Source organism: Fusarium poae, chromosome 1, assembly GCF_019609905.1.
Source record: "Fusarium poae strain DAOMC 252244 chromosome 1, whole genome shotgun sequence".
NCBI lineage: Eukaryota > Fungi > Ascomycota > Sordariomycetes > Hypocreales > Nectriaceae > Fusarium > Fusarium poae.
This window is the reverse complement of record NC_058399.1, coordinates 8,438,860-8,464,453: the sequence shown is the minus strand read 5'-3', so window position 1 is coordinate 8,464,453 and position 25,594 is coordinate 8,438,860. Positions and strand designations below refer to the sequence as shown.

Here is a 25,594-nt window from a genome sequence, read left to right as displayed (position 1 = left end):
TGAAACCAAAAAAAGATGAGAGACTTCGCAAAAGTTCTCAGCTGATAAAAGAAGGAGGAGCAAAGAGCATGAGTGTTATCTACAGTACTGGGTTGTTATACCTTGAGCTGCACAAATCATCCACAGACAGCACAACTCCTACAGCTTGTTCTCACACAAGCCGGCTGATTACGCTTCCTCAACCAATCCGACTCAACCTCAATCCCTTCCCCTTCCCCTCCCAGACTCCCGTCACCACCAGATGCTCCGTACTGCAGATATAACACAGAACGCTAACCACGATCATCATATCAATAATGCACGACAGACTGGCCTGGCGTCTGCCCTTTGTGGGCCACTTGTCGAGGCCTTGAGATCTGCTTCTTAGCTCATGCTGGTTAAACACCAAGGTTTCAACGGCGCAAGCCTCCCCCAATTGCCTTCCATAACGCTCCGGCTGCTTCTCATCCATCAGCACGGTATAATCTCTCAACCAACATCCCAAGGCTGCCACGGGATGCCCGAATCAACAGCGATGCAGCAGTGAGCTTTCAAAGTGGAGCAATGGCGCACCCCCTCCTCCATCCTGGCGAACCTGTCAATGGTGAGCGACGACTTGTCAAGACCGCTGTGGACAAGCCGGCAGAGGTGTTGCTTGCTGGCGGACGAGTAAGAAGCCAGAACACGAAACAGACGGGTCGGTAACGAATGAATGCAAAATAACAACAGACGAGAGCTGGTCGGCAGCTTTGCCCTTGAACACGCGCTATGGTAACACCGATTGCAGAAGCACAACCTCTGTCGCCAGTTGTGGTAAGCCTGAACCCGATGCATTGTGCTCTCTTACACGGAATCATGCGACTTGGAGTTCTGGTCTAGCTTATGAATGTCTTGAAACCTGGCGGATTGGTCACTTGAACGTGAGGCCAAGTTGTGCTGCAGAAGTGAAAATATCACGTACCTCGCAGCCTAGCATCTAGCTTCCGGCTGTGTCTGCAGAGTCGCATTCAAAAGCAATACTATAGTGGAGGATCAGCACGTGTGGGAACGATTGTCAGATTGAGATGCATCCAATTCCTTGAGATGCATCAATGTTGATTCAACAAAAGCTGACTGAAGTTGCCCGCATGTGAAGGCTTCGTGTTGGTGAGGAGGACCAAAAGCCGTTCAGCCTGTCATTTAGAGACGACAGGCGTCTAATACGTATATAATCACGTTGGACGCATCTCTGGATTTTCTCTATTCGATGCCACTAAAGCCGGAAGATGCTGGCGACTAACAAAGTTGAATGTTTCTGTAAGGTCCTGAGTGAGCGGATGTAAGTGGATGCTGACGCAAAAACTCCCAGAATAGGCAGAATCCTCGCAATCCTACACCTCAACTGTAACCGAGTAGAATTGGCTGGGGTTACAAATACTTACTAAGAATAGTTTTGAGTTCAACTATGTGTCTAAAAGGATTATTGTCAGGTTTGGGTACCTCTACCACGAGAATCTCTGTTACAGAACAGCTTTGAGTTTCAACGGCTGGTCTTAAAGAAGAAAGCCTTTGCAAGTCAGGGACAGAATGTCTAGATCATGAATATGTAATTATGATGTGAAATTGCTACAAGAACTGACATACTTCATCTTGGTAGTCTCACATCTGCAGCCAGATTCTGTGCCATTTTATTTTACTGATACCAATGACAGGTACTGGTCAGATAAGTATTGTTGATTACGAGATTGAAGCTGCAATTCTCGTGTCCCAGTCAGATGATTCTGGCAATGTGTAGAAGAACACGCGTATCGTCGGTCACTCGTGAAGGAAGAGGCCGCCTTGGTGCCACATGCCGAAGATTGGGTTTTGTACAATCTGCCGGGTTCCGTAGAAGCCCAAGATCTCCAGGCACTCCATGTAAGTCGATGGGGGCAATTGTGGTTCTCCTGAATATCACATCACTTGGCTACCTCATGGAAAAGTCGTTTAGATTCGGATTCTTGAACCCGACATTCCCAAAGAGGAGCCCACATCGTTCGACCCTGATTCTAAATGGAAACCCTGAAGAATACGACCCAGTTTCGGCTGCAATAACGTGGCGAAATGGTTCAACACAGCCACAGTCTCGCGCTAGAATGTTTTGCTTGACCAATAAACAGGCTTGGTGCTTCGTTTTTGCTCGTTCTATTTCCATGACTGTTAATCACATCCAAATTGGTGGAAAAAACGCCATGTGAATGATTGGATTTCCGACGGATATATCCCTCTCCGACAGACATGCTCGGTAGATCGTGGACGCGCTCTGCGAGTCACAGATGACTTTATCTTTCAACCGAGGCGAAAGGTCTGAGCTTTGGGAAATGCCAAGAGGCCCAAAATCAAGCGAAGGCCCATAAATGGACGGGAGAGGGCATCAACGCCAAGAACCGGAAAGCCAAGTTTACACAGCCACTCTCAAGTCGTCTCGTGTCGTGCGAACCGCAGACGAAAGGACGAAAAGGATTGGGTCATCGTTTCGTTTCAGCCCAGCGCATCTATAATACATCCATCCAACTCTGTCGCGAGAGGATTTCAACGGCAAGAGGGACATGATATTCGTCTACATCACCCATTAAACGTGCAGTAGCCAGGAAACTCATACCCAACCGTAACTCGAGCTGCTGTCAGGATTTTGAGGTGGCGTATGAGTTTCCCGTCCTGGGCAAGTTCCCGCCTACGATCTCGAGAGGTTACAGGGGGCTTCCGAAAGGCCCGTCCACTGTTGCGTCAGGGCTTCAGGGATCTTGATGGTCAATGATGGCGGGGCGACCTGCCCTGCGCTAGTTACGTTACGTAGTGTCCATTTCTTGGACTAAGTCACTGCCAGCCAAGACTGCCTGGGTTGCCCACAATCTACCTTCTATTACTTTACCTTGGAAACCCATTTCAAGAACAATTCTAAAGTCTCACTTCTCTGAGACATCAAAGAAGATTTACCTTTGCGCACGAGACGATACTGGCTCAGCTGTTCAACGTTATCCCGCCTGATATCAACTTAGTAGCGACAACCGCCGAGACATTCAACAGCCAGCTTAAACTTTTGCGCGACTCTGCCACTTCTTTTGAGCATCCGAGCTATCCATAATTTTACCCCTCTACGATTGACTGAAGCGCAAGCCGCGACAGAATTATCTCCTCTGCGCCCATGGACTCTGGCGGAGTCAGGAGGAAGGATACGACCAAAGGACCTCCTCTTCGAGTTCTATCGCTCGGTAAGTATTCACGAAGAATGGTGTCTTTGTTTGGTTCAGCTGCTAATACGCGCGTTAGATGGAGGAGGCGTCCGAGGTTATTCTATTTTCATTATTATTCAAGAGCTTATGCACCGAACCTTTGTCGAAATCGAAGGCCGCGCTCCTAAGCGACACGAGATTCCCAAGCCATGCGACCATTTCGATCTAATTGTCGGTACCGGTACAGGAGGCCTGATTGCTCTCATGTTGGGTCGACTTCGTCTTGATCTCGAGACTTGCAAAGAGCTCTACGTTCGAATGACGCGCACCGTTTTTCAAACCGACAAGACCATCGCTGGAATCCCATACCGGTCGACTTTGTTCAAGGCTAGCAAGCTTGAAGAGGCCATCAAGACGGCTGTCCAGGAGCATACCGTCAAGGAAAGAGAGGGCAACGACAGTGCCGAATCCCCTCTCACCAACCCCCTCAACGCTGCGTCTTACTCCAGCGCCGGCCTCCCTCGTCGGAATCAAAGCAATGCAAGCACCGTTAGCTTCAGCGCTCGCAGTCCCGCTTCGCAGATGGCGCATCGGCCCGCGTACAATTCAAGATACGGCGATCCCAACGCTCGTCTGTATGATCACAGAGAAAACCGCACTAAAACGTGAGTCATTCCTACACAGTAACAAGTTGCTTGACAAAATTACTAACAAATTTATAGAGCGGTCACAGCAGTTTATAAGGGCTCTCCTCGAGGCACCCCCGCAGTTCTTTTACGATCCTACGATTCCCGGAAAGAACCCCCGCCTGAGTTTGATTGCAAAATTTGGCAGGCTGGCCGAGCCACTTGTTCTATTGGACTTGCTTTCAAGCCTGTCACCATCGGGCAATCAGTCTTCCATGATGATGGCGTGGGCACTTTCAACCCTAGTCCAGAAGCCCTGGACGAAGCGGTGGTGAACGAATGGCCCGGTCGTGAAGTGGGTGTCTTTGTTAGTGTCGGTACTGGCAGACGGCCTAAGAACACGGACTCAAATTCACAGATGTGGTATGAAGGCTTCCTGGGCGAGTTTGCTGAGGCCCGTAGGAAGTTGATCTCCAAAATCGAGGGCTGCGAGAAGATCCACGAGTACATGATGCGCGAGCATCTTGGAAAACGAAATGTCAGTATCGATGCCTACTACCGTCTTAACGTGGAAGTGGGCGTTGGTGAGTTTGGCATGAATGAATGGCACCGACTTGGTGAGATCAGCACGGGTACTCGAAGGTACATGTCAAGAGAAGCCGAGCAAAGAATGATTCAAGGCATCTCGTCGAAGCTTGCTAGGATTCATCGAGCTAGAATCCGTCACGCACGGGCTCCCGAAGGCATCCCAGAGATCGTCAAGTCGACATCGAGTACATGGGAGATGCCCATGGCATTTGAACTTCCTGGGGACATCCCAACATCTGTCCCGCTCCCTCACAGCCCTGGAAGCCGGTCTTCGTTCGAGTCGGGCTCAGACAACTTACAAATGCATCACAACGGTTCGCCTCGAAGCTCGTATGAGCGTATACACCCCGATGGCTCAACCCCCAAATCTCCTCCTTTGGGACCTCGTAGTCCCAGCGCCAGTGCTCCTGCTTTATACCCAGAGGATCATTTGACAGTACAATCACCCACGCCAGCACAGTATCGTGACCACGTCAATGGGCAGGATTTGATAGCCATTGTCAGTCCAGACGAATATCCTAGACCGGCTCCAAACGTGGCCTCACCACCACCAACTCGAATTGAACCCCCGCCCTTGCCACCCAAGACACCCCTCCCAGAGAGCCAGCAACATGGCGGCCGAAGAATACCGACGGTTCCGCCTCCATACCCTGTGGACGACGATGAGCCCCCACCGGTCAACATGGCTCGAAAGCCCGACTATAGGGGACGATGAGAACTTTGTTTTATCGACTTCTTAATGATACGTTTCTCTTTACTCAACATTTTTTGAAAGAACAAAATCCGCGACGAGGATGATATACACTCGCTCCTGGAACGAGCTCAAGTGATTAAAGTACCCAAAATACGGGATTGGCGTTGAGGATGGGGATGAGTAATACGATGATGTTTTTTTTTCTTGCTTCTTCTTCTACGCGACTAGATACCACCTGGTTTTTGTTGATACACCTTTTTTGAATGTGGAACGAGATTGATGGATTGATGCAAGGATTCTTATCTTATATAGCCTACCTATTTTATGTACAATGAGAGCTGATTGATCATATGGAAGAATGTCTCAGGCTTGTTTGTGTTAGAAGCGTCAATGCTGTGATTGTGACTCGGCATATCGCCCCTGTGTTTGAAAGCATGATACCAGGAAATTGCAATTTACGTATTTGTCGACTTGGCCATGCTGTATGCTGTATCCCGTTGGTAATTTGTTTGTGCTGTGAGTCTCGACCTTGATAGGTCCGCGACGAGGTTTCATGCCAGCCCGCCCGTAGCCCGTATAAAACATACCCTGAATATCCAGGTCTTAGCTGATAATCTAAGAGTTTGTGTAGCTACCTACCTACCTGTCAAAAAAAAGACTAGAGCCTTTTGACCTCTTGTGGCGCTCTGAGACAGACCTGAATAGCCAATCTTACGGGGATACGATATACGGACATATTAACGCCTTTTCGTAGTTAACGCTTCTTGAGCAGAGATAAAGTCCAACTTTGAAGGCTCTTAATGATACAGGAGGAATATTACATACTTTTGTTTTGTGTTCTAAAAGTAAGCCTTGATCTAAGCGTTAATGTGGTGTTTTAGAGTCGCGGGTAAGCAGATCTTGGAGGCGGGCCAGCGGTACTAGGTAGGGAGGGGGCTGATTGAGGATCCATCCGTTCAGTGCCCGGACCCCGCTGTTCGTTTTGGCGGTGGGTCTAGACCTTGAAAATAGGTTTGCTTCTGCCTTGCCATGTTTCTCGAGATGAATTATTTGTCTTGAAGGGAATCATCCTATACGTCACTATACGAAAGCAGATGCAGTCGCCTTTACGGTGAGTTCAAATATTGATTCTAGAGCCGCCTATCTTGCTGCACAGACGCTGTCAAAAGGAGAACTGAACACAAATGCAAACGGAAACTTGGGAGGCCCATCGGCATCCGCGATGGTGCTTGACCATATCAGGGTAGCTTCAACCTTTTAACCTTCAATTCATCTTCAATTTCGTTTGGTTTGATTGGAGAGATTGCTCCAACATGTTTCTGGCTAAGAGCTATGACAGAAAACAGTGTGTGTTAGTGCCTGCTTATTGCAGGGTCTAGGTCGATTGCCGAGCCTACAATCACAGCTTGGTGCATTACAACCGCATCACCACTGCTTATTAGAATTGGCCTGGTCTTTCTACTTGTTACTACACTACGACAACTTAATCACTTCATTCATCTGCCGATCCTGTTCTTATTTTCTTAGCTTTTAATCCATCCCCTCGCCAAGAAGTCGTCTCCTGTGACAATTCATGCAGCTTGTCAAGAGCATGACATCCATCTCCACCATCATCCAGGTATTAAGTGGGAACAAACCTAACACTGCATCTGCCTGCCTGCCTGCCTGCCTGCCTGCCTGACCAGGACTTGTCTGTCATTATCATTGTCGCGATCGACAGCCGGAACTTTTGAACCGCCCTTTCTTTGTTCGCTTGCGTGGGTGGATTACATTTTGGTTGCCGAACGCCTCTGAAGACTCGAGAGATTGATTGCCCATCTTCAGCATACAGTACATCAATACAGTACTGCATTTTTAGTTCAGATCCAACGCAAGCCACGCTCATCAAGGCGACATTGAGTTGCATCTTACAACCATTGACTGGTTGTCACACTGCATCTCCTAAGCACGCAAGGGAGAGAGGAACAACTCTTTACATTCGTCCAAACGTCGCCCCCCAAGACACGCAACACCACCCACGCCTGCAAAAGTGGGAAAGGTCCAGGTCCAGGTACAGGCACGGACAGATACGGTTACAGTGCTGTCTGCAACTAGACAAGTTTGGAGTGCCCTTCATAGCCCGGACAGCCGCCCGCTTGCCGCGTTTGGCTGATAAGCGACGGTGCTCGGCCTCGGTCTCGCGCTCTATTCAGATATATTCTGTCTGTTCAACCCGTCCTTCTGCAGCTCGCCATGGTTCTCTACTAATTTCAACAACCTGAGCTTGATTGGAATCGCTGATCAAAAGCACATCTTTGCGAGAACCTTGGGCCGGCACTTGAGACAGGCGCTCTATTGCACACCACATCGCTCCAAATAACAGCCGCCACTTTGGACAGAACCAACACCGTTGCCCCATCTTGGCGTATCCTTGCCTGTTACCCCGGCCTGTCGTGCTGTGCCATGCTGTGCTGCTGAACCAACAACCTCATTCAGTGTCTCTGAACGGTGCCCATTCGACGACTGTCTGTTGGCTTTGCTTAGGCCAATCATTATTCCTGAACTTCGGTAAAGGATACTGAACATTATAGAGGCCCCTACTTTAGCCTGTCATCTGGTCTCATCTCACCTCAACTTTTGGATATTACAAGCATATCATTATTGCCGGGCCCATTCTGTTGGTGTAACACGATGGTGACCCCAAGCGCCATGATGCCGGGAGTTGAAGCCATGCAGATGCAGGCCGCACCACCCAGAAAACGTGCCCAACGCCAAACGTCATCATGCCTTGAGTGCCGTCGTCGCAAGCAAAAGGTCAGACTTCAATATTCATCCCTAACTATCACTTCTCTTCGTCGTTTACTCCTATAATAAGACAACACTTTTATGCATCAGAACTTAAACGATATCTTCATTCGACAGCTTGGCTTTGTCACTATCTCATAGCAGAGCACTTATACCAAGCGACTTAGAGCTAATTTCTATATAGTGTTCTCAAGGACAACCATGCACGAATTGTTTTCGCCGGTTTCCCACCCCTGAATGCATATACGAGGTTAAATCTTCAAGAAGGTCATACTTAACCTGCTCCCCGCAGACTACTTCGATTTCACGTTTGTGGTCTGTAAATTCGTCACTGCTAATGTTGTTTATAGACCCTCCCCTTTGACCCCACGACCCCAGTTACCTACAATCGCCGATATACAAAATGGACCATACTCCCATCTCAACCCAGCTGCCATGCAGAGTGCTCTCCACTATATTGGCGACCAACCACCCAGTTCAGCTTCCTCGCCGAGCACTTTGCCTCCACCAATAGCAAGTCCATCTACAGCCTTATCAACGCCATCAGCAAGAAATCTCTGGAGACCCTACCTGACACATGCATCACCTGATGGTGATACTGATAAGACAATCACGAAGACGATTCAGCTCATCAAGGAACAAAGCATCAAAAGCTTTAAACGCAGTTTTCTCGAAGAGGGGGGCATTAGAGTAGAATCATGGGGCCGTATGGTGATGGGTCATTCTATTGGCGGCTCCATGACACAGCTCAACTACCTTCCCATGAGGCCAACGAAGCTAAACAAGGATCTTGTCCGAATTCGTAAGTAAATCATGTTCTTTCTTGCGTCTTTTCTGCTTACACATTCTCGCCAGACCTGTCACTACTGTCACGATTCAAATGCTCAATAGACGGGCAGCCAGACCCTACGAACGAGTTCATGAACATATGGGTTCCTTGTACTATGCAGGATCCTCTGCTCCTGCAAATCGTCCTGTTCACGTCAGCATGTTTCCTCACTGAGACTGGCGATATGCCCAAGAAGTTACGGCAGATATACCAGGGCCATGTTTACTTCATGCTCAACAAACAGCTGAGGGATGAAAACGCCCGGGGAAATGATACATTATTGCTTGCCGTTGTACAGATGATCGCTGATTCCTGGTACTGGGGCGAGACAGATCAACTAACGCTTCATCTTTCAGGATTGAAGCGTATGGTAAGGATGAGAGGTGGGCTAGGCGAGCTTGGTTTACGTGGCTATCTGGCCAAAATGATACTGATGTGAGTCAATCAATTACATCAGTGAAATACTAGACTAGCTATGTTCCGAATATCCTTCGATTGCTGACACAATCTAGTCATGATATCGGCATGGCACTGGCACATGAGATTACGCCCTCCATATACGGTCACCCTGGGTTCCCATTTCATGACCCAAAGAGGACGCCGATCAAGACTCTATACAACACGCCGTTCTTATGCAACTGGCAATCTTTCAGAGAATGTTCGAACTCCTTACAATTACATCCTAGCACCGCCGAAATACTCGACACCGTGAGAAGCCTATTCTGCGCTATCGTATCACTTCCGAGAGACTCATCTCCCGAACAAATCCAGACAGTCCGTGTCACCGCCACTAGTCTTCATGACAAAATACTCAATCGCCCGGAAAACGCTCCATCTTTGCAAAGTTCTTGCAATCCTTCCCGATCGAGCTCAGTCGAGAGTCCGGACCAATCTCCTTGTTCATCCAGGACTGATAAGTCCTCCTCCCCCGCTACCAATCTTCCAGATAGGATGTATATTGTTGTGCGGAAGATCGCTCTGATCTACTGCAAGGCGGTTGCGACTCGCTCCCCAATCAGTTCTGCTTGTTCTGAAGAGGATATCAACGAGATTTGGTCTGCCATCTGGGTTTCTGGATTGCCGACTTGGAAATCAATCCTTGGCGTCTTCGTATGGGTTATGATCCCGCTTTCTACTAACTGCCATAAGACTAAATTCGGACGTCTCATCAAAACATTGACCATCTCTACAATGATGTCTCTTGGAATGGACGACTGGCATCTTTTCCTCGATGCCATGATAACGGCCTTTCGAATCCAGAGATGGCTGACAGAAGGAGATGACGACAGTAGCACAAAGCAACTTATAGGAGGTCGGGCGGTGGTGGATCAGTACGACAAGTTCGCGATGGATGGTGCTTTTCCAGAACATCCTCTTCCGACAGAAGACGAGCTGTGAGATGGCCAAGGACCAAAACTCCACAAGAGGGTGTTTTCACAAACAGCCATTCGCAGGTCCCAGCGTGCCGAATAGCTTCAATCTGTCGCAGGTCGGCTGCAACTGTTCGATGACGAAATGTCTCAGGTTGGTCAACAACATGCATAGCCGTATTCTTGTGGGACCCTGAAAACTGTCAAATACTCGCCTCCTTCCCCATGATCTGAGACGAGGGGTTTTCTCCTATTTCTCTTCTCTCTATGCTACAAAGGAGTCGTGTTGGGTTTCACAAAGCTGAATTCAATCATTTACTTGGCACAATGTGCGACTTTGCTCGACTTCGCCAGGATATGGCTCATGGAAACGTTCTGCTCCCTGAAGACGAAGGATATGAGGAGAACTTGCAGAGATGGAGTTCGGCTTGCGTGAAAAGAGCAGTAAGCTGGACTCGTTCTTGTGGTCGGAAAATACTGAGATCTTACAGGCAGCTGTTGTCATGCCTTCCAACTCGAAAGAGGTGTCTTTGGCTGTCAAATTCGCAGTGTCGAACCAGATACCAATGACTGTTTGTGGTGGCGGTCATTCCTCTAGCGGCACGTCTTCATCTGAAGGCATGGTGATTGATCTGAGGAAGATGCGGAAAGTCAAAGTTGATACAGAAGCTATGACTGTCGAGTTCGGAGGTGGATGTCTCTGGGAAGACGTCGATTCTGCCCTTGAACAGCATGGCTTGGCTACTGTGGGAGGTGTCGTCAATCACACAGGGGTCGGAGGGCTAACACTAGGAGGTGGCCATGGCTATCTCACAGCTCGTCATGGTCTAACCATAGACAACTTGTTGGAAGCCGAAGTGGTTCTTGCAGACGGCACGACAGTCGAAGCATCTGAGGACAAAGACGCAAATTTGTTCTGGGCTCTTCGTGGCGCAGGAGCACAATTCGGAGTCGTCACTCGTTTTCTTTCTCGAGCCCATCAGCAAGTCAAAGTCTGGAGTGGTACGTTGGTGTACTCATCTGACAAGCTGCCCGACCTGTTACGCTTTGCAAACGAGTTACATGAAAGACCCAACATAGAAGGTCATTGTCTTGCTTTAGGAATAGGCTTTGGCCCAGATGGAACACGCATCGTATCAGCCATCCCTCTGTTTCATGGTCCGGCATCCGATGCCAAACGTTACTTTTCTGGCCTTCTTGAGTTGGATTCAGTTGCTGATAATACTGAGATGATGACCATAGCGAAAACGAACACCCTCTTGAACCCAATCATGGGCCACGGGATTCGGCGATTGACGGGATCAGGCAATATCGTGATGCCTCTGAGTATCAAATCAATGCTACAGACTGCACAGACATTCTGGGAGTTCTGTGAAGTACGTGGGGGTATGGGTAAATCCGTCATTGCTATCGAATTCTTCCCGACAGACAAGATTCGGGAAATTGCGCAGGACGCAACTGCTTACGCCAACCGAGGAGACTACTACGATGTCCTAACATTGTTTGGCTGGGAGAATCCAGACCATGATGGTGAAGTACGTGGATTTAACAGGAGCATTTGCAAACAGGTCCGGGAGACGAACGGGTATCAAGCAGGTGCCGGTGGCCATTGGAGCAAGGGACCTGTCGGCGTGTATATTAACGTAGAATCAGAGAGCATATCTCCCAACGATGCATGGGGAGCCAATCTGCCACGTCTTAAGGAGTTGAAGAAGAAGTATGACCCACAGAACGTGTTCAGCAAATGGCACAGTATTGCTGAGGATAAGACACCATTAGGTCTGGCATGATGGTTAAGGGTATCACAGGAAATCAAGATGATACATCTCGTCGTTTCGTTCAACTCGCAGCATTATGCAGCTATCTACATCTATTTATATCGTTCAGTCGTTAAATACCAGACCACCAATATGTTTCTTCAACCTTGAAAGAGCCCATGAGTGCCTTATCGCCCACAGCACTGCTGTCACTTACAATAACTTCGTACTCTCCAGCTTCTACACACCACTTATCCTGTTCTTCATCGAAGTAAGCGGCAGCATACTTTTCAAGCTCGGAGATAGTGATGGTCTTGGACTCGCCCGCATCAAGCTCGACCTTGACAAAGCCCTTCAGTTCCTTCACCGGACGGTTGACCTTTGCATTCTGCAATGGACGTACGTAGAGCTGGGCAACCTCTGCGCCGCGAACAGGGCCTGTGTTGCGGACAATGACAGTTGTGGTGAGCTTGCCATCCTTTGATGAGACATTGAGGTCTGAGAAGGCGAACGTGGTGTAAGAGAGACCGTGGCCGAATGGGAAATTAACATCCCGGTTGGCAAACTCGTAGTACCTGTATCCCATGTACACATCCTCGCCGTACAGAGTTCTACCAGCTTCAGTGCGGAAGTTGAGGAATGCTGGAACATCGGTCAAGCGCTTGGGGAAACTGAGTGACAGTTTTCCGGATGGGTTAGCATCACCAAAGAGGACATCGGCGATGCAGTTGCCCGTCTCGTTGCCGCCGTACCAAGCTTGAATCACAGCAGGCACCTCGTCGAGCCAGGGCATCTCCTCGGGTGTACCGGTCTGCATCACAACAGCCGTCTGGGGGTTTGCCGCAGTAACAGCCGAGATCAGCTCGTCGAGTGCACCAGGTAGCTTCATGCTCTCTCGGTCTGAACCCTCTGTCTCCCAATCAGAGTTGAGGCCAGCGCAAATGACTACCTGGTCGTGCTCCTTGGCGAGGGCCACAGATCGTTCTATCTCCTGTTTGGCATCGATGACCTTGCAAGCACCTACACGAAGTGATCCGTGGCCTACGACAGGGTTGTCTAGCTTGAGTGTGAAGCTTGGAGCGGAAGCAAATTCGATTCTGATGTTATACTTCTCTCCCTTCTTCAGATCCTTGCGGCCAAGTTCCTCATGTGTTGCTGTGCCGAAGAAGGCATCACCGGCGACCTGCTTGGTGCTGTTGTCGACGACAAGCTCGTCATTAACATAAAGGTTAGCGGTACCGCAAACGATAACGCCAAACTCATAAGTAGAGTCCTCTTCGACCTCGAGAATACCCTCGAGGTCGGCGTACCAAAGGTCCTCAAGCTCGGAGTTGTAGTAATCAACAAGATGCATCTCGGATTTGGCCAGCCAGAGCTCGTCGACGGGCTTGCGGGACGAGTCTGTGGGTGGCTTGTTGTAGACTTTCCAGCTCATGCCGGCCTTACCATCAGGACCCTTGGTCTGACTGCCCAAAAGGGGGCTTAGCTTGTGCGTATATGCGCCGATTGTATACGCCGGAGAGTGTCCAAGCTTTTCGGCAATGCCATCGTATGGTGTAACGGCGTAGTATGCAGCCAGCGAGGCCGAGCCACCTCCATGGTACGTCGCGACCTTTGCATTGGGTCCAATCACCAACGTCTTCTTGTCCTTAGCCAGAGGGAGCAGGCTCTTCTCGTTCTTGAGAAGGACGATACTCTCGTTTCCAATCCTGCGGAGGAGAGCTGCCGTCTCGGGAGTGTCGAGTATCTTTTCGGGGCCGTTCTCTGGGACGCCAGAAGCCGCGCACTTCTTAACAAACTTGAGGACCTCTCGAGCACGCTCATCAATGACATGGCCCCAGACCTTGTCGCATGCAGCAGCGAAGTTAAGGACATCACCTCGCCAGCGGGTAGGACCGGGCATCTCAAGATCAAGACCAGCTTTAATGGCATCGGTAACGCTGTAGGTGCCATACCAGTCACTCATGATCAGACCCTCCCATCCCCATTCACCTCGCAACATATCTTTTAATAGCGTTTGGCTTTCACTGCAGGCCGTTCCATTGACGCCGTTGTAGGATGTCATGAAAGCGCCAGGCTGTGAGTCGCGCACGACAAGCTGAAATGGGAGAGCGTAAATCTCGCGCAGGGCACGTTCAGTTATAATGGCCTGAACACTCATACGCTTATGTTCTTGGTCGTTGCACACGAAGTGCTTGATAGTTGATTGCACGCCTGTGCTCTGAATTCCGCGGACAAGGGCAGCAGCACCAAGACCAGCGAGAAAGGGGTCCTCGCCAATGGACTCGAAACCACGACCCCCAAGGGGTGATCGTTGCATGTTTATAGTAGGTCCAAGAATTACATGGGCACTTTTCCCGATGGCTTCTTCACCCATCTTCCTTCCTGCCTCTTCGAGGAGTTCTTGGTTGAATGTGGCACCAAGACCAGTACCGCAGGGGAAGCATGCTGCTGGAATACCGTTGAAGAAACGAGTGCCTCTGACACCATTGGGTCCATCTGAGAGACGAAGGGATGGAACGCCATGCTCTGGAAGAGCTTTTGTGTGCCAGAAGTCAATACCTGTGTTAAATCGTAAGTAAAGGTTCGCAAATGTTATCTTAGTGATGCTGACCTGCAAGAAGAGAGACCTTCTCGGCCAGAGACAACTTCTTGAGGATCTCTTCGACATTGATATCAGCCATTTTGAACACTAAAAAGCAATCTCATTCACTCAAAACACGAAAAGAATGAGAAAGACATGTCAATTCTTAGGAGGACCGATCCGCTCCTTCAGCAATATATATATACTCCTTGACAAAGGACTTGTATGGATAAATAGAACCCCGCACAACTCGGTATCACATTCTGCCTGATACAGCAGGCGCATTTCGGTGATAAAACAGCTCATTCCGCTCATCATTTGCCAATTTAACACAATAAGCTGTTCTCATGATAGCAGACGAGCACTCTAGTTGGTGGTGAAGCCCCACGAAGCCGCATACCAGGCATCTTGGATGATGGATTTGTCCGTTTTAGCCGACGTTCAACCGTGGATTCGTCCAATGACGATCTGTTGCTTGTGCCTCATCCCAACTTTATCGCTTCGTCGGGACGAGATTCCGCTTCAGAAACCTCGGATGAGAAGAATTAACAAAGCGGGGGATTGAGTATGATGACAGAGAAGTTGGTCTTCAAGAATCATCTTACTAGGTATACAATGATAATACTAGCAGTGTAGAAAATAGAATAGAGCAGTGTCAAGTTCAGTAAGTCACGTGATATGTATCAGATCACGTGCTGTTTGACTGACAAAGGAAGGTGGGAACAAGCCGGTTATAAGTCACAATCCGATTCAAGATGGGAATTCGAGATCAATCGATAAACTTCAAAGGCGAATCGAAAATTCAAATCTGCTAAACTCAACACCACTTTCTTTCTTGTCCTTAAATCTCTGGGCCAAAATGTTTCCACGCCTACCTTCATCTATAAACGGGCCGAGATTTGGCAGCAAACAAACAAACAAACACAGACCACAGCCGCGGGATCAGTAATCTGAACGGACCGCGATGATCCTTCTACTGCACAGCCTAGGAACCAGCTCTTTCTTACACTATCAAGGCCGTGGTATATCGGCCACCGCAAGGACCACACAGCATATCTAGGTCCTTCATAAGCGGATGAGATGCTTTCCGATGAGTCTAAGTATTGAAAGGTCCACATCGAGACTCAACAGACTTGCGCAAAGAGACCGGAAAACGGCAGCTTTTGGGAATAGTTGCACTCTCTAAATGTCTCCGATCATGTCAAACTCGACGGCGCCGATTGCACCCGGGCCGGATACCTCGGAAACGGCCAGGGAGATATCCGGGGCCCACGAGGAATTTCCGTGGTGGCAAGTCCATCAGGAACATCAGGAAAAACGTCTACCCATTGTATGTACTGTCAGACTGCATACTACAACACGCCCATGACGAACAGATAAGAAACTTTTTTTTGTTCACCATCACGAACGCGCATCGAACCTTCATCGCTCAGCATCGCGATTGCTCTTTCATCATATCCTTCTATGATGGTACGCAAAGCGTCGATCAAGCAGTCATCCACATGTATCTGACTCCTTGACAGGCTTTCGCAATACATCATTCAACTGCACAGCGACAGTGCTAGATCGGCGTCAGCCATGGCGCACTTTCTTTCCTCTACAGTGGAGCTAGGACGGCGTCCAGATCACCCCGCGGCATCGACTAATTTGGTCTCGAAACCTTGAACCCGTTTTTACTGGCAAATTAGATACCCTAGATCACCCAAGTACCGGTTTATACAGGGCCGTATCGACAATACGTCTTCGGTCTTCGTTCCTACTGCACGGTTTACTCGCGGTTTTCATGCCGACGATCACCAGTGCATCATCGTTTCAGGAACACTGATAACTGTCTGTCACGCAACCATTTTCTGAAAGGGCCAATGACTGCATGTGGTGCCTGTCCAAATGGCAGTTCTTCTAACTGCCTGTTTATCAATACTACCCTTTGCGTTTCAAACTGACGTTGCACGTGTGGTTCGCTTGTCAGGAAATATCCAAAGATTTTATGCCAAATGCCAATTTGTCTCGCTTTTTGGCAACGATTGCGAATGGCCAAAGCTCACTCAATCCAACCTTGCGCGGCACCAGGGTTCATTATCGACAACAAGTTGAGCATGGTCTAAAGTGACATGCACAGCTGGCAACTTCAAGCCCAGGGATCAAGGGTCTGCAACGAAATGACGGCAACGGTCTCTAGGCTGTGTTGTCGTAGGCAATCGTTAGCCCCGTAACATCTGTTTGATCACTGATGGGCTCTTCTTCACACACCAGACGGACCACATACTGGTTGGTCTTCACTGGTTGACCCAAAAGTATGTTTGCATACATCCGCAGCACGAAGTTTGGCACGTTTCTTAGCACTTAGCTAGGTACGCCTTGTTGACGGCGGCTAGTGAAGCGGAAGGCTAGTGGATTAGAGCCCAGTGAGGAGGGTTCAAGATCAAAAGAACAAAACGAAGACGAATTTAAAGTGATGAACACAACAGTTGCAGAAAGGGTGCTGTAAAACTTGGCACCGGCATCTTTCTACCCGTTATTTGAACCCTTGCACAAATCCAGCCTGTTGATTTGGGCTTTTGCTATCGACCCACGCCAAGTCCCACAAGGTCGCTCAGTAGCATCGAAATTCCTCTGGCCCGGTCCTTCTAGCGACCAAGTCGGTTCCACACCAAGAGCTTTGAGTCGAAGCCATACAGAGTACCAACGTGATGGATCATCAGCACCGTCAATTGATTGGCGACCCCAATCTATGTTGCAGATGATCAAAGGACTAATACATACCGAACGGGCCTGAAATTGTGGAATAAAATCGGGATGTGCTTCCCGAAGAAATCCGGCGATTTCGGTTCGAAATGTTCCCACAGAATAAAAATGCTCCGGCGCCTGAAAAGGAAAATGGAGAAGACGAACTATCCACCAAGACAAAAGGCTTACACCAGTCTGCTCGACATGCCAACTGCTACAGCTACAGCTACAGCCACAGACCGCAGGGTTTGTAAATATGCATAGATCTTCATGGAATGGAATTATATATGATTGGCCACTGAAGAAGATGGAGATAATACTGGACAAATCTCCAAGGGAATTATAAATGATTGGCCATTGAAAAAGCCATTTTATGAGTACTGACTGCACATTTGCAACCCCTGCAGGCTGTACAACTACCTACAGTGAGAAAGATAGGGAGGGTCCCAGCCACCAGCTGAACGTGTGAGGCATAAGAGGGTTAGGCTCATTCTAGTGGCACTCTTACCGTTCTGGGAAACAGTGCCGTAGTGATGATCCTCTGAGACATCTTGGTTATGGAAGCCCACAGACCGCCTCGAGAGTTGACATTACATTACAGGCTGTCAGTCATGCTGGTCGAACCTCGTGTGTCTTGTCCAATCTCCAGCTGGCAGAATGAAGCCCTCCAACACGAAGCCGGACCTCCTGCTGGCCATGATGCCTACCATCGCATTCCCAAGGAACCTTTGGAAAATCTTACAGAACAGAGATAGCGCACGTTGGCTGGGTGTGTTCGTTGATGTGAGTGAAAATCTTCATCTCCTTATGGCCGAACGAATGAAGAGGGCGGTTCGTTATTCATGTCTCGGTTTATCAATCCAATTTGGAAGTATGTCTTTGCCAAAACTCGCCTTGAAGTCACCAAGTGAGACAACTTGATAGTCAACGCAACATTATACCGTTGGCACTGCAGTCCCGTTGACCAGCTAGTGCCGCAGTCGAGGATCATCATCAGCCACATACCTTGTTCTTCACATTCACGGTGTGTGTGCGCCTCACCCGTGAGCTGGTTACTGAATGGAGAACAAGAATTTCCAACTAGCGTATGGAAACAAGATGAATGTGCAAGCACATTACATTACATTATTCCTCCAGCCAGCCCTGCAGTGCACGCGTGTCACGTCCACATGGCTTGCCGCTGGAGAAACACCAACCGTCGAACTTTGTCCTTCTAGTTTGGAGAATGTTATCTCAGAAGGTAGAAATTCGCCGCACGGAGGATTTCTGGCCACGAGAGTACTGAGTACTTGAGATACTTGGACTCGGAAAGGACCCCCTTTTTTGCCTTTGAACGACTCAACCGCGCCACGTGCTTGAGTGGACGATGGAAAAGGTTGGGCGTGTGTCAAGAATTCCAGATACCGTAATGGCAAAGTCCATCACCTTCTATAACTGATTCTCGAAGAAGCTTACTCTCGCCGCCACATGGTCGCCCAGCCACAGCGCGATCACTGTATGTACGTACATCCATACATACATGATGAGTACCTCGAGCTGGAAGCTTTTACGTATGAGATATCACCGATTTTTCAACATCACACATCACAAGTCATCTCTTCTCTGTGGTCTTGACAGACACAGGGGTTCGTCTGACTCCGTTTCTTGGATGATGTTCTTTGGCCTTTTTTGGCTGTCAATATGTCTGTGTCATACAGGGGTTTCGTTTATTGCACTGCGTTTATCACTTCAGTCAGTGCCACCTCAAGACCCCATCCAATTCATCCCTGCTTGCCTCGTGGTTTTTGCATAGATGAGACCGATGCTCATTGGATTACCTCTCAGGGTAGTGGTCCACTCTCAATCGACCCCAATTGCACGAGCCAGGATGTGTGCTTATCGAATTATCCCTGGTTTGAAGCCCAATTGAAGATCTTGTCATCAATGGGTCAGCGGCCCATAGCTCTCGGCACGTCTTCACATGTTTATTGCTTTTTCCCCCTTCCACTACATGCCATTCACCGTCTATCGATTGACTCGCGGCACATCGATTAAAGCATTTGTGCATGAGTTATTTGCCGGGTGTTAGTGGTATTAGTGAGCGATTCTAGGGTCCCCTACTAGCGTCATGATCTCCGGGATCCTTGTTCTCGAACCCTCGCAGCGTCCTCACGCCCAGGCCGTGTGGACAGTGGGTACAAGTTGAACGGCTCAGGGGTCGTGGCAAGAAGGCCTGTAATTTGCATCCAGGATCATTTCAACGGTTCATGGCAGATCGCCATATCGAAATGCCCATGGCATCTCGCTCGCTCGCTCACATTCTTGAGGATGTGCTGGCACATGTGCAGCGCCGTATCTCTGCATCTGATAGTGCAAGTGTGTGTACAGTACCTGATGAAGATCAGGAAACAGTGCCTATCGGTAGTCGGTTCATCTGGCTCAAGTTGCCAGTTCTCGAAACAGGATGTCATCATTGCATTGAAGAGAGAAGCAAAGCCCGCAGGTGATACGACTCTACCAGAATTGATCGGCCAAGTAGTACATGGTTCCTGACCGCGGCAAACTCAATCTTGCCGGTTCAACTGGATCGACTCAAATTCGTCTCACCCTCCCCACTAGATAGCAACAGACGGGACAAAACAGTCTGAAGCTGTGATTACTAGTTAGGCGGTGATTCATTTCTTCAAGAATCGGAAAAAGTGGCATCTCTCTCACTCTCACAAGACCGGCCAGAATAATATGGCGACCGCCTGTCCTCTTTGAGCCATGTGTGTCTGTGTGGCTGCATCGACGACACGACAGAAACGGCAACAGGACGGAAATCGACGCTGGGGAGCACACCATCAGAGTGGGACAGACAGAGACACGACAGGATGACACCTTTCTTCGGCAAGACTTCTTTCCACCTTCTTTTGACGTAGGCTGTCTCACTTTTTGCTGCTCCTGCATCTGCACGAGGCCCCATGACCTTTTCATTTCATGGACCCCCCCTGGCTGTCGATGATTCTTCGACAGCCCTTTTGGTACCGTAGAAGCTGCAGCATCCTTCTAGCGCAAACTTTCCAACCCTACAGTGCGATACCCCTTGATTTTCTTCTACACTGGCTTGTCTTGCTCGATCGCATTTGAGCCTCTCACAAGCCGTTGTTGCATCGAATCCATTCATCCGCTGATACCGCCTATCTCTACAGTCCACACACATATACATACATACATACGCACGCACGGCTGGCCTAAACAGCACTTGGCAATCTCCTCTGGACAAGACGAAACGGCCGTGCATCAGTTGTTTTCTACTCTAGATACCCTACCCCAACAGCAGCAGCAGCTTTATACCCACGCAAAACGAGCCAATGCCGTCTTCCTGGCTTTGATCATGGTTCCCTCAGTAGTCTTCGAGACTCCTTCTAGGTTTTCTAGCCTTTGATCTGATTTGCCATGGAATTACTACTAAATGTCGGATGTTGCGGTGTGCAGTGCAGTGGCACATTTCGACGCATTTTCCTTTTCATGACACCTTTGCTGGCATACGGTCTTTTCTCACTGAAATGTATTTCTATGTTTCAAAGACTGGTGGAATTAATTGGTAGAACAAATTAGTAAAAAGATGTACCCCCACCGACGCATGAAGTGCAAGGACAGGTACTCGGGATAGTACCGTTGCACCGCCTTATCGGGATTTTTCCATACGGCTAGCAAGCAGCGCGTGCTGTTGTAGTGCAGCGTTAAATTTAGTTGACGAGGTGCATACTCTGTAGAGGCAAGGCCCAAACCTAGAAGCAAGCGTCTATGGAGAAGAGATGGAAGCGAGAGTTGCTGATCCCATCTGTCACCAGTTTCACCAGAAACGTCAGTGCTGAGGAGGACTTGACTTGACTTGACTTGTGATTGATTGAGACTTGAGAGTGAGGGGGACGCAAAAGTCAAATATTCCCGCGGGAACATTTTTGAAGAAGCCCCGGGACAAGCCTATCAGGAACTGTCTCGCTTCTTTCTTCCATTTGCCCGAGAAAAGTTGCAAAATCATCTTTATTAGCTCAGTCAGTGGCTGAGACTGTAATTGCTTTTACTTTTGTTTTTGCTGACTGAGACCCAAACCTCTTATTGCATGCAAGACGTCCGTCCGGAATCATCAAGAGGAAATGTCTACGGAACACATCCGGAAGACAAGCGCAGAAAGCTTAGGTTCCGGCCAGAAAGGAGGATGACGTATAGGGCAACTGAGACAAAATTAGGTGCAAAACACTGTTTTTGGGTACATGCTCCAGGCCGTGAGAACGCCACTCGGCTCTTGCAGACAACAGGAAGCACGGCATATGGAGACAGGGACGGCATTGCAGGGTACGATACGGCACGGTATTGGATGGAGGCTGTTACCACCACCACCACCAACACACTGTTTCATTAGACTTTATGTCTACCCTCGGAATCCAAAAAACCCAAAAGTCCATGTTCGGAATTCGCATCATCACCGTATGAGATTGTGTCAAGCTGTCATTGCAAGAGAGGACCAGAAAGTAAAAAAAAAGGCAAAAAGAAAAGGCATCAACAGCCACGTGCTTTCGCCACAGCCCCAAAGATGTGGTGCATACGGATCCGAGCAATGAGAATCTTTTCATAGGTAGACCAGAGGCAAAAAAGCAAAAGATGAAAGTATTCAATGTCACAATACATTGGATTCTTGCGGTTCAATGTTCTTTCTTCTTACCTTACAGTCTCTAGTAGATAGTTCTCATGATAGACAAGACAAGACACGCAACGCAGGAGGGCCGAGCGATGACATCCCCAATACCACCATGATATCGACACAACTGCCCTGCCGGCTGTACTGTATGTACACACGCTCCTACACCTACAGTATGTACGATAGATATCAGGTTCCTGCCTGTTCGTTCTCATTTGCCCAAAACCTTCAACGTCAGAAAGCAAAGATAGACTCTCTCTACCTGTGCCTGCGACTACGACTGCGGCTGGGGGGAGTGAAGCCAAGGTGTATGTAGACTACAAGGGGAGGAAAAGTGGATATCCTAAGGAATTCATTGCTTAAAAGAGAAGAGGATAGATCTCGGTCCAGCGCTTATACCCTTAGCGGCCTAGTTGATAGCCAAGCATGTCTAGCAACCCCCCATGCAACCGCCAAAAGTAGGGGTAGCTGGGTATGTAGACTATGTAGCCTGGCATTTCTCCAAGAGCTGATGCCTTCTCCATCTTTGGCACTCCCTCCATAACCATAAGCCTCTAGGCCATGTGCGTGACGGGACGGACGACATGGCGGTGGAGATATGTACATACATACATACATACATACACTTATTTACAAGGCAATTTTTCTTGCAACCATGATGGCCAATTCTTGCTGTACGTTTGGTACAGTAGTACAACTCATTCGGTCGTCAACAAACCAACAACAAGGAGGATGAGGTAAAAAAAAAACACAATAACGTGTCAAGGCCCCGCTCCTCCTGTATTATCCATTCATGTTACATTGCGCACACCCTGGCCTCGTCATGAATATTATTACATACTATTCCATTGTCCAACAGACAAGGGCTTGCTTAAGACAGGGTTTTGGAATGTCATCAACCAAGGACAAAGTGCATATGGGGTAAAATGAAACTGGAGAGGATTTTCATGTTTGGTCTGTCAAGCTAGTGGTAATAGTGTAGATACCGTCACTGTCAAGAGAAATTGGAGTACGGGGTCAAGAGAGTGAAGAATCCAATGTGTTATCTTGATTCGTTAAACAATAGACATGGGTCATCCTATCTCGATGAGTGTGCCCAGTATGTTATGTTGTGTTATACCATGTTCCTTTCCATCCCAGTATCTTGTTCATTCAAACTCCTCTAATAGTAAAACCCCTTATCGCCAAATTGCTCAAGTGTCCCAATGCTTGTGTTTCCAAATTGCACGCCTCCATCCATCATGTAGTAATTGTTTGTGTACCCAAATGAACCGTCCAGCGAAGAAAACATAGGAAAAGAAATAACAATGTCAAGAAAGAAAGAGAGAAAAAAAACTCCAAAGGTTATACAATACAATCAATAGTGGCCGTTAGAAATGTGTGGGGTAACTTCGTCCTCCAAGTTTCGCGTCATGCCTTGTATAATTTTTGCGACAGGGAGCAATCATGATGATTATGATGTAGCTCCCCAGCAACGAGGATGTATGTGTGTGTCTATGTGGTAATACGATCGACATTGCTGGAGCAAGATGGAGACTTGCCGCGGCGGAGAGTCCCGGAGGTAAGCTTTGTACCTTTTTTTATGGATCAACCCATGTGGTGCTGTGTTCACCCACAGAGTCATGCCTCAGCATATGGTTTTTTTGTCGTTATCAGGTTGATACAAGTCATGATCGAGATCGATCATGTGAAAATGGATGTGATAGTAGAGTGTGTGTATATCGAGGTTGGTCGCAGTCAGGGGAGAGGTCAAGGATGGCTATGCTCCAAGGCCACTAGGCCAGAAAGCTCAGGGTACCGCTGCGTAAACGTCTCATTGAGACGCCAATTGGACCCATTCATGGCATGGGCCGTAAGAGCGTCTGTGAGACCAACATGGCCCGTCTGGGAATCCGTGACTAGACTCTCTAGCGGCTGGTAAGGCCAGTTGACAAGGCGCAGGGAGTCAAAGTAGATCCTCTGAAACTCTTCTGTAGCGTAGAGATCCTGCCGCTTTATAGCAGCTTCGCGCAGAGAGCCCCAATGCACTAGATCAAGCCATTGGGGGTGAGGAGTTGTCAGCTGACACTGGCGCGGTGCGTAGTCATGGCACAGGCGCGCGCGTCTCTCTGGCGTAGGCTGTGCAAGCCAACAGATCATTTTTTGAAGGGGCGCAAAGATTGCGATGCGCTCCATAAGCCGCGTCATGCCTGCCGTGTCTATCAGACTCCGGATCAAATCCGTGATCGGATAAGGCGAGCAGGCAAGCTGGCCATGGCTGTCGTGACTGCGAAACACAGACCGCACGTCTATTCGAGTCGGTCCCAGTGTATGGGCAAGAGACTCTGTAGTGGCCATACGACGGCAGTCTTGGAGGAAACCGACCAAAAGCTCATCGAAGCGGCAGGCCGGCGGAGTAGTCAGGACGGGTACCGGCCAACAGGCACCCGGCTGATTTTGGTCCTTCAGTGGACCGAGGACTGAGCCTGGGGGTAGTAGACGGGATACATGTTCCAGGCGGGCTGCTGCTGCTGAGCCATGTAAGTGTGGGGGGAAACGGGTTGCATTGAAGGGTTGCTGAGGCGGTATCCGGCGTCTAGACACTGATTGTGATTAGTTTTCTGGTTATAGAGCACTTCGTAGCTGAGGCTGGAGCTGCCACCGCTTTTGGGGAATCGTACCGTGAGAGTCAACATCCTCATACTCCATCTTGATAACGTCCTTGTGTCCGTGGCCAACGGCGCCGATGCTGGATGAGCTGGTGTTGTTTGAGGGCAACAATGAAGTAGGCACGCTCGTGGGGATGTAGCCGGCGCTGTAGTCGTCGGCAGACGATGAGGGGCTTGAGACGTTGGAGGGGACAGGGCAGGAAACAGTGTTGGCCCATGACTCGCAGTTGGTAGGAAGGGGAACATATTGCTGTCCATAGTCGGGGATGGGGCTGTAGTCGCCAGAAGGGAAGGGGGAGCCGCGAGGGCTGGGGACTGCACCGCTGCCGGAGCTAAGGTTATCATCGTATACTGAGGGAGCCGTCAGTATGCCGTTGGAGGTTGGTGAGGGAACCGAGCAAGGTATCGTGACTGAGAGAGTCGTACCAGGTGCAGAGTAAGGTGATGAGGTCATTGAGACGCCCATGTTCTCCTTAAGTCGCATAAGCTCCTCCTCAAGTGCCTGGTTCCGTCTCAGAAGCTCTTGGACGGTCTGATCACGGCTCTGCTTGCTCTTGAGTTCCTCCAATTCGCGCTCCAAACGATCAATGTGCTCCTTGGTTCGCGCCCTGATAGCTCGCTGAGCCTCTCGGTCGTTGGCTCTCTTGCGCGCAAGTTGTGATGGTGTAAGTGTGGAAACGCTTCGGGTGCCTATTTTTGCTGTATGTTAGTATTGCTGATCTGCCTGGGGCTGGTCGCTGCTGGCTTTGTTGACTGTTACCACATACCCTTTCTCTTAGAGCTCTTTGCGGGCTCTGCTGAAGATGATCGAACCATGTTGTCGGTGTTGTGAATGTGAGAGTCGGGGGAAGTTGAGTAAGGCATGGACGTGGGTGGCGACGATGAGATCGATGCGATCATGTCAAGTCGATGAGTTTGTGTGTACGAATGTGTATGTGATGTGAATGAAGAAGTGGGTATGTATAAAGGCCAAGACCTTTATGTTGTGAACAAGGTATATAGAGTGATGTTGAAAGATGAAGGAGAAGGAGGGAGCTTTCAAAGATGAAGAGGGTCCTTGATGGGAGTATTTAGATGAGTTGAGTTAAGATGAGATGAAGGTAATAGCTGTTGATATCTGTGGAGTCCTTGTCGTCTTTAAGTCCAAGGTCGCG

The 25,594-nt window shown here is 49.0% G+C and overlaps 5 protein-coding genes across 5 annotated transcripts; 3 read left to right on the top strand and 2 right to left on the bottom strand.

Moving 5' to 3' along the window:
* Positions 1 to 3,142: 3,142 nt before the first annotated feature.
* Positions 3,143 to 5,099, top strand: FPOAC1_002762 (uncharacterized protein; the record flags this gene model as incomplete). Its single annotated transcript, XM_044847337.1, has 3 exons — positions 3,143 to 3,209; positions 3,268 to 3,835; positions 3,893 to 5,099. 3 exons carry the CDS (start codon positions 3,143 to 3,145, stop codon positions 5,097 to 5,099), a joined length of 1,842 nt encoding a protein of 613 aa, XP_044713253.1.
* A 2,667-nt stretch (positions 5,100 to 7,766) lies between these two features.
* FPOAC1_002761 (uncharacterized protein) lies at positions 7,767 to 10,089 on the top strand (the record flags this gene model as incomplete). The annotated part of the gene is made up of 5 exons (XM_044847336.1): positions 7,767 to 7,871; positions 8,047 to 8,129; positions 8,213 to 8,664; positions 8,718 to 9,126; positions 9,204 to 10,089. The coding sequence occupies 5 exons, from the start codon at positions 7,767 to 7,769 to the stop codon at positions 10,087 to 10,089; spliced, it is 1,935 nt and encodes a 644-aa protein (XP_044713252.1).
* A 299-nt stretch (positions 10,090 to 10,388) lies between these two features.
* Positions 10,389 to 11,851, top strand: FPOAC1_002760 (uncharacterized protein; the record flags this gene model as incomplete). The annotated part of the gene is made up of 2 exons (XM_044847335.1): positions 10,389 to 10,505; positions 10,553 to 11,851. The coding sequence occupies 2 exons, from the start codon at positions 10,389 to 10,391 to the stop codon at positions 11,849 to 11,851; spliced, it is 1,416 nt and encodes a 471-aa protein (XP_044713251.1).
* Positions 11,852 to 11,951: 100 nt separating this feature from the next.
* On the bottom strand, positions 11,952 to 14,502 carry FPOAC1_002759 (uncharacterized protein; the record flags this gene model as incomplete). Its single annotated transcript, XM_044847334.1, has 2 exons — positions 11,952 to 14,380; positions 14,433 to 14,502. 2 exons carry the CDS (start codon positions 14,500 to 14,502, stop codon positions 11,952 to 11,954), a joined length of 2,499 nt encoding a protein of 832 aa, XP_044713250.1.
* Positions 14,503 to 23,541: 9,039 nt separating this feature from the next.
* On the bottom strand, positions 23,542 to 25,304 carry FPOAC1_002758 (uncharacterized protein; the record flags this gene model as incomplete). Its single annotated transcript, XM_044847333.1, has 4 exons — positions 23,542 to 24,374; positions 24,453 to 24,791; positions 24,867 to 25,130; positions 25,208 to 25,304. The coding sequence occupies 4 exons, from the start codon at positions 25,302 to 25,304 to the stop codon at positions 23,542 to 23,544; spliced, it is 1,533 nt and encodes a 510-aa protein (XP_044713249.1).
* Between the last annotated feature and the right edge of the window lie 290 nt (positions 25,305 to 25,594).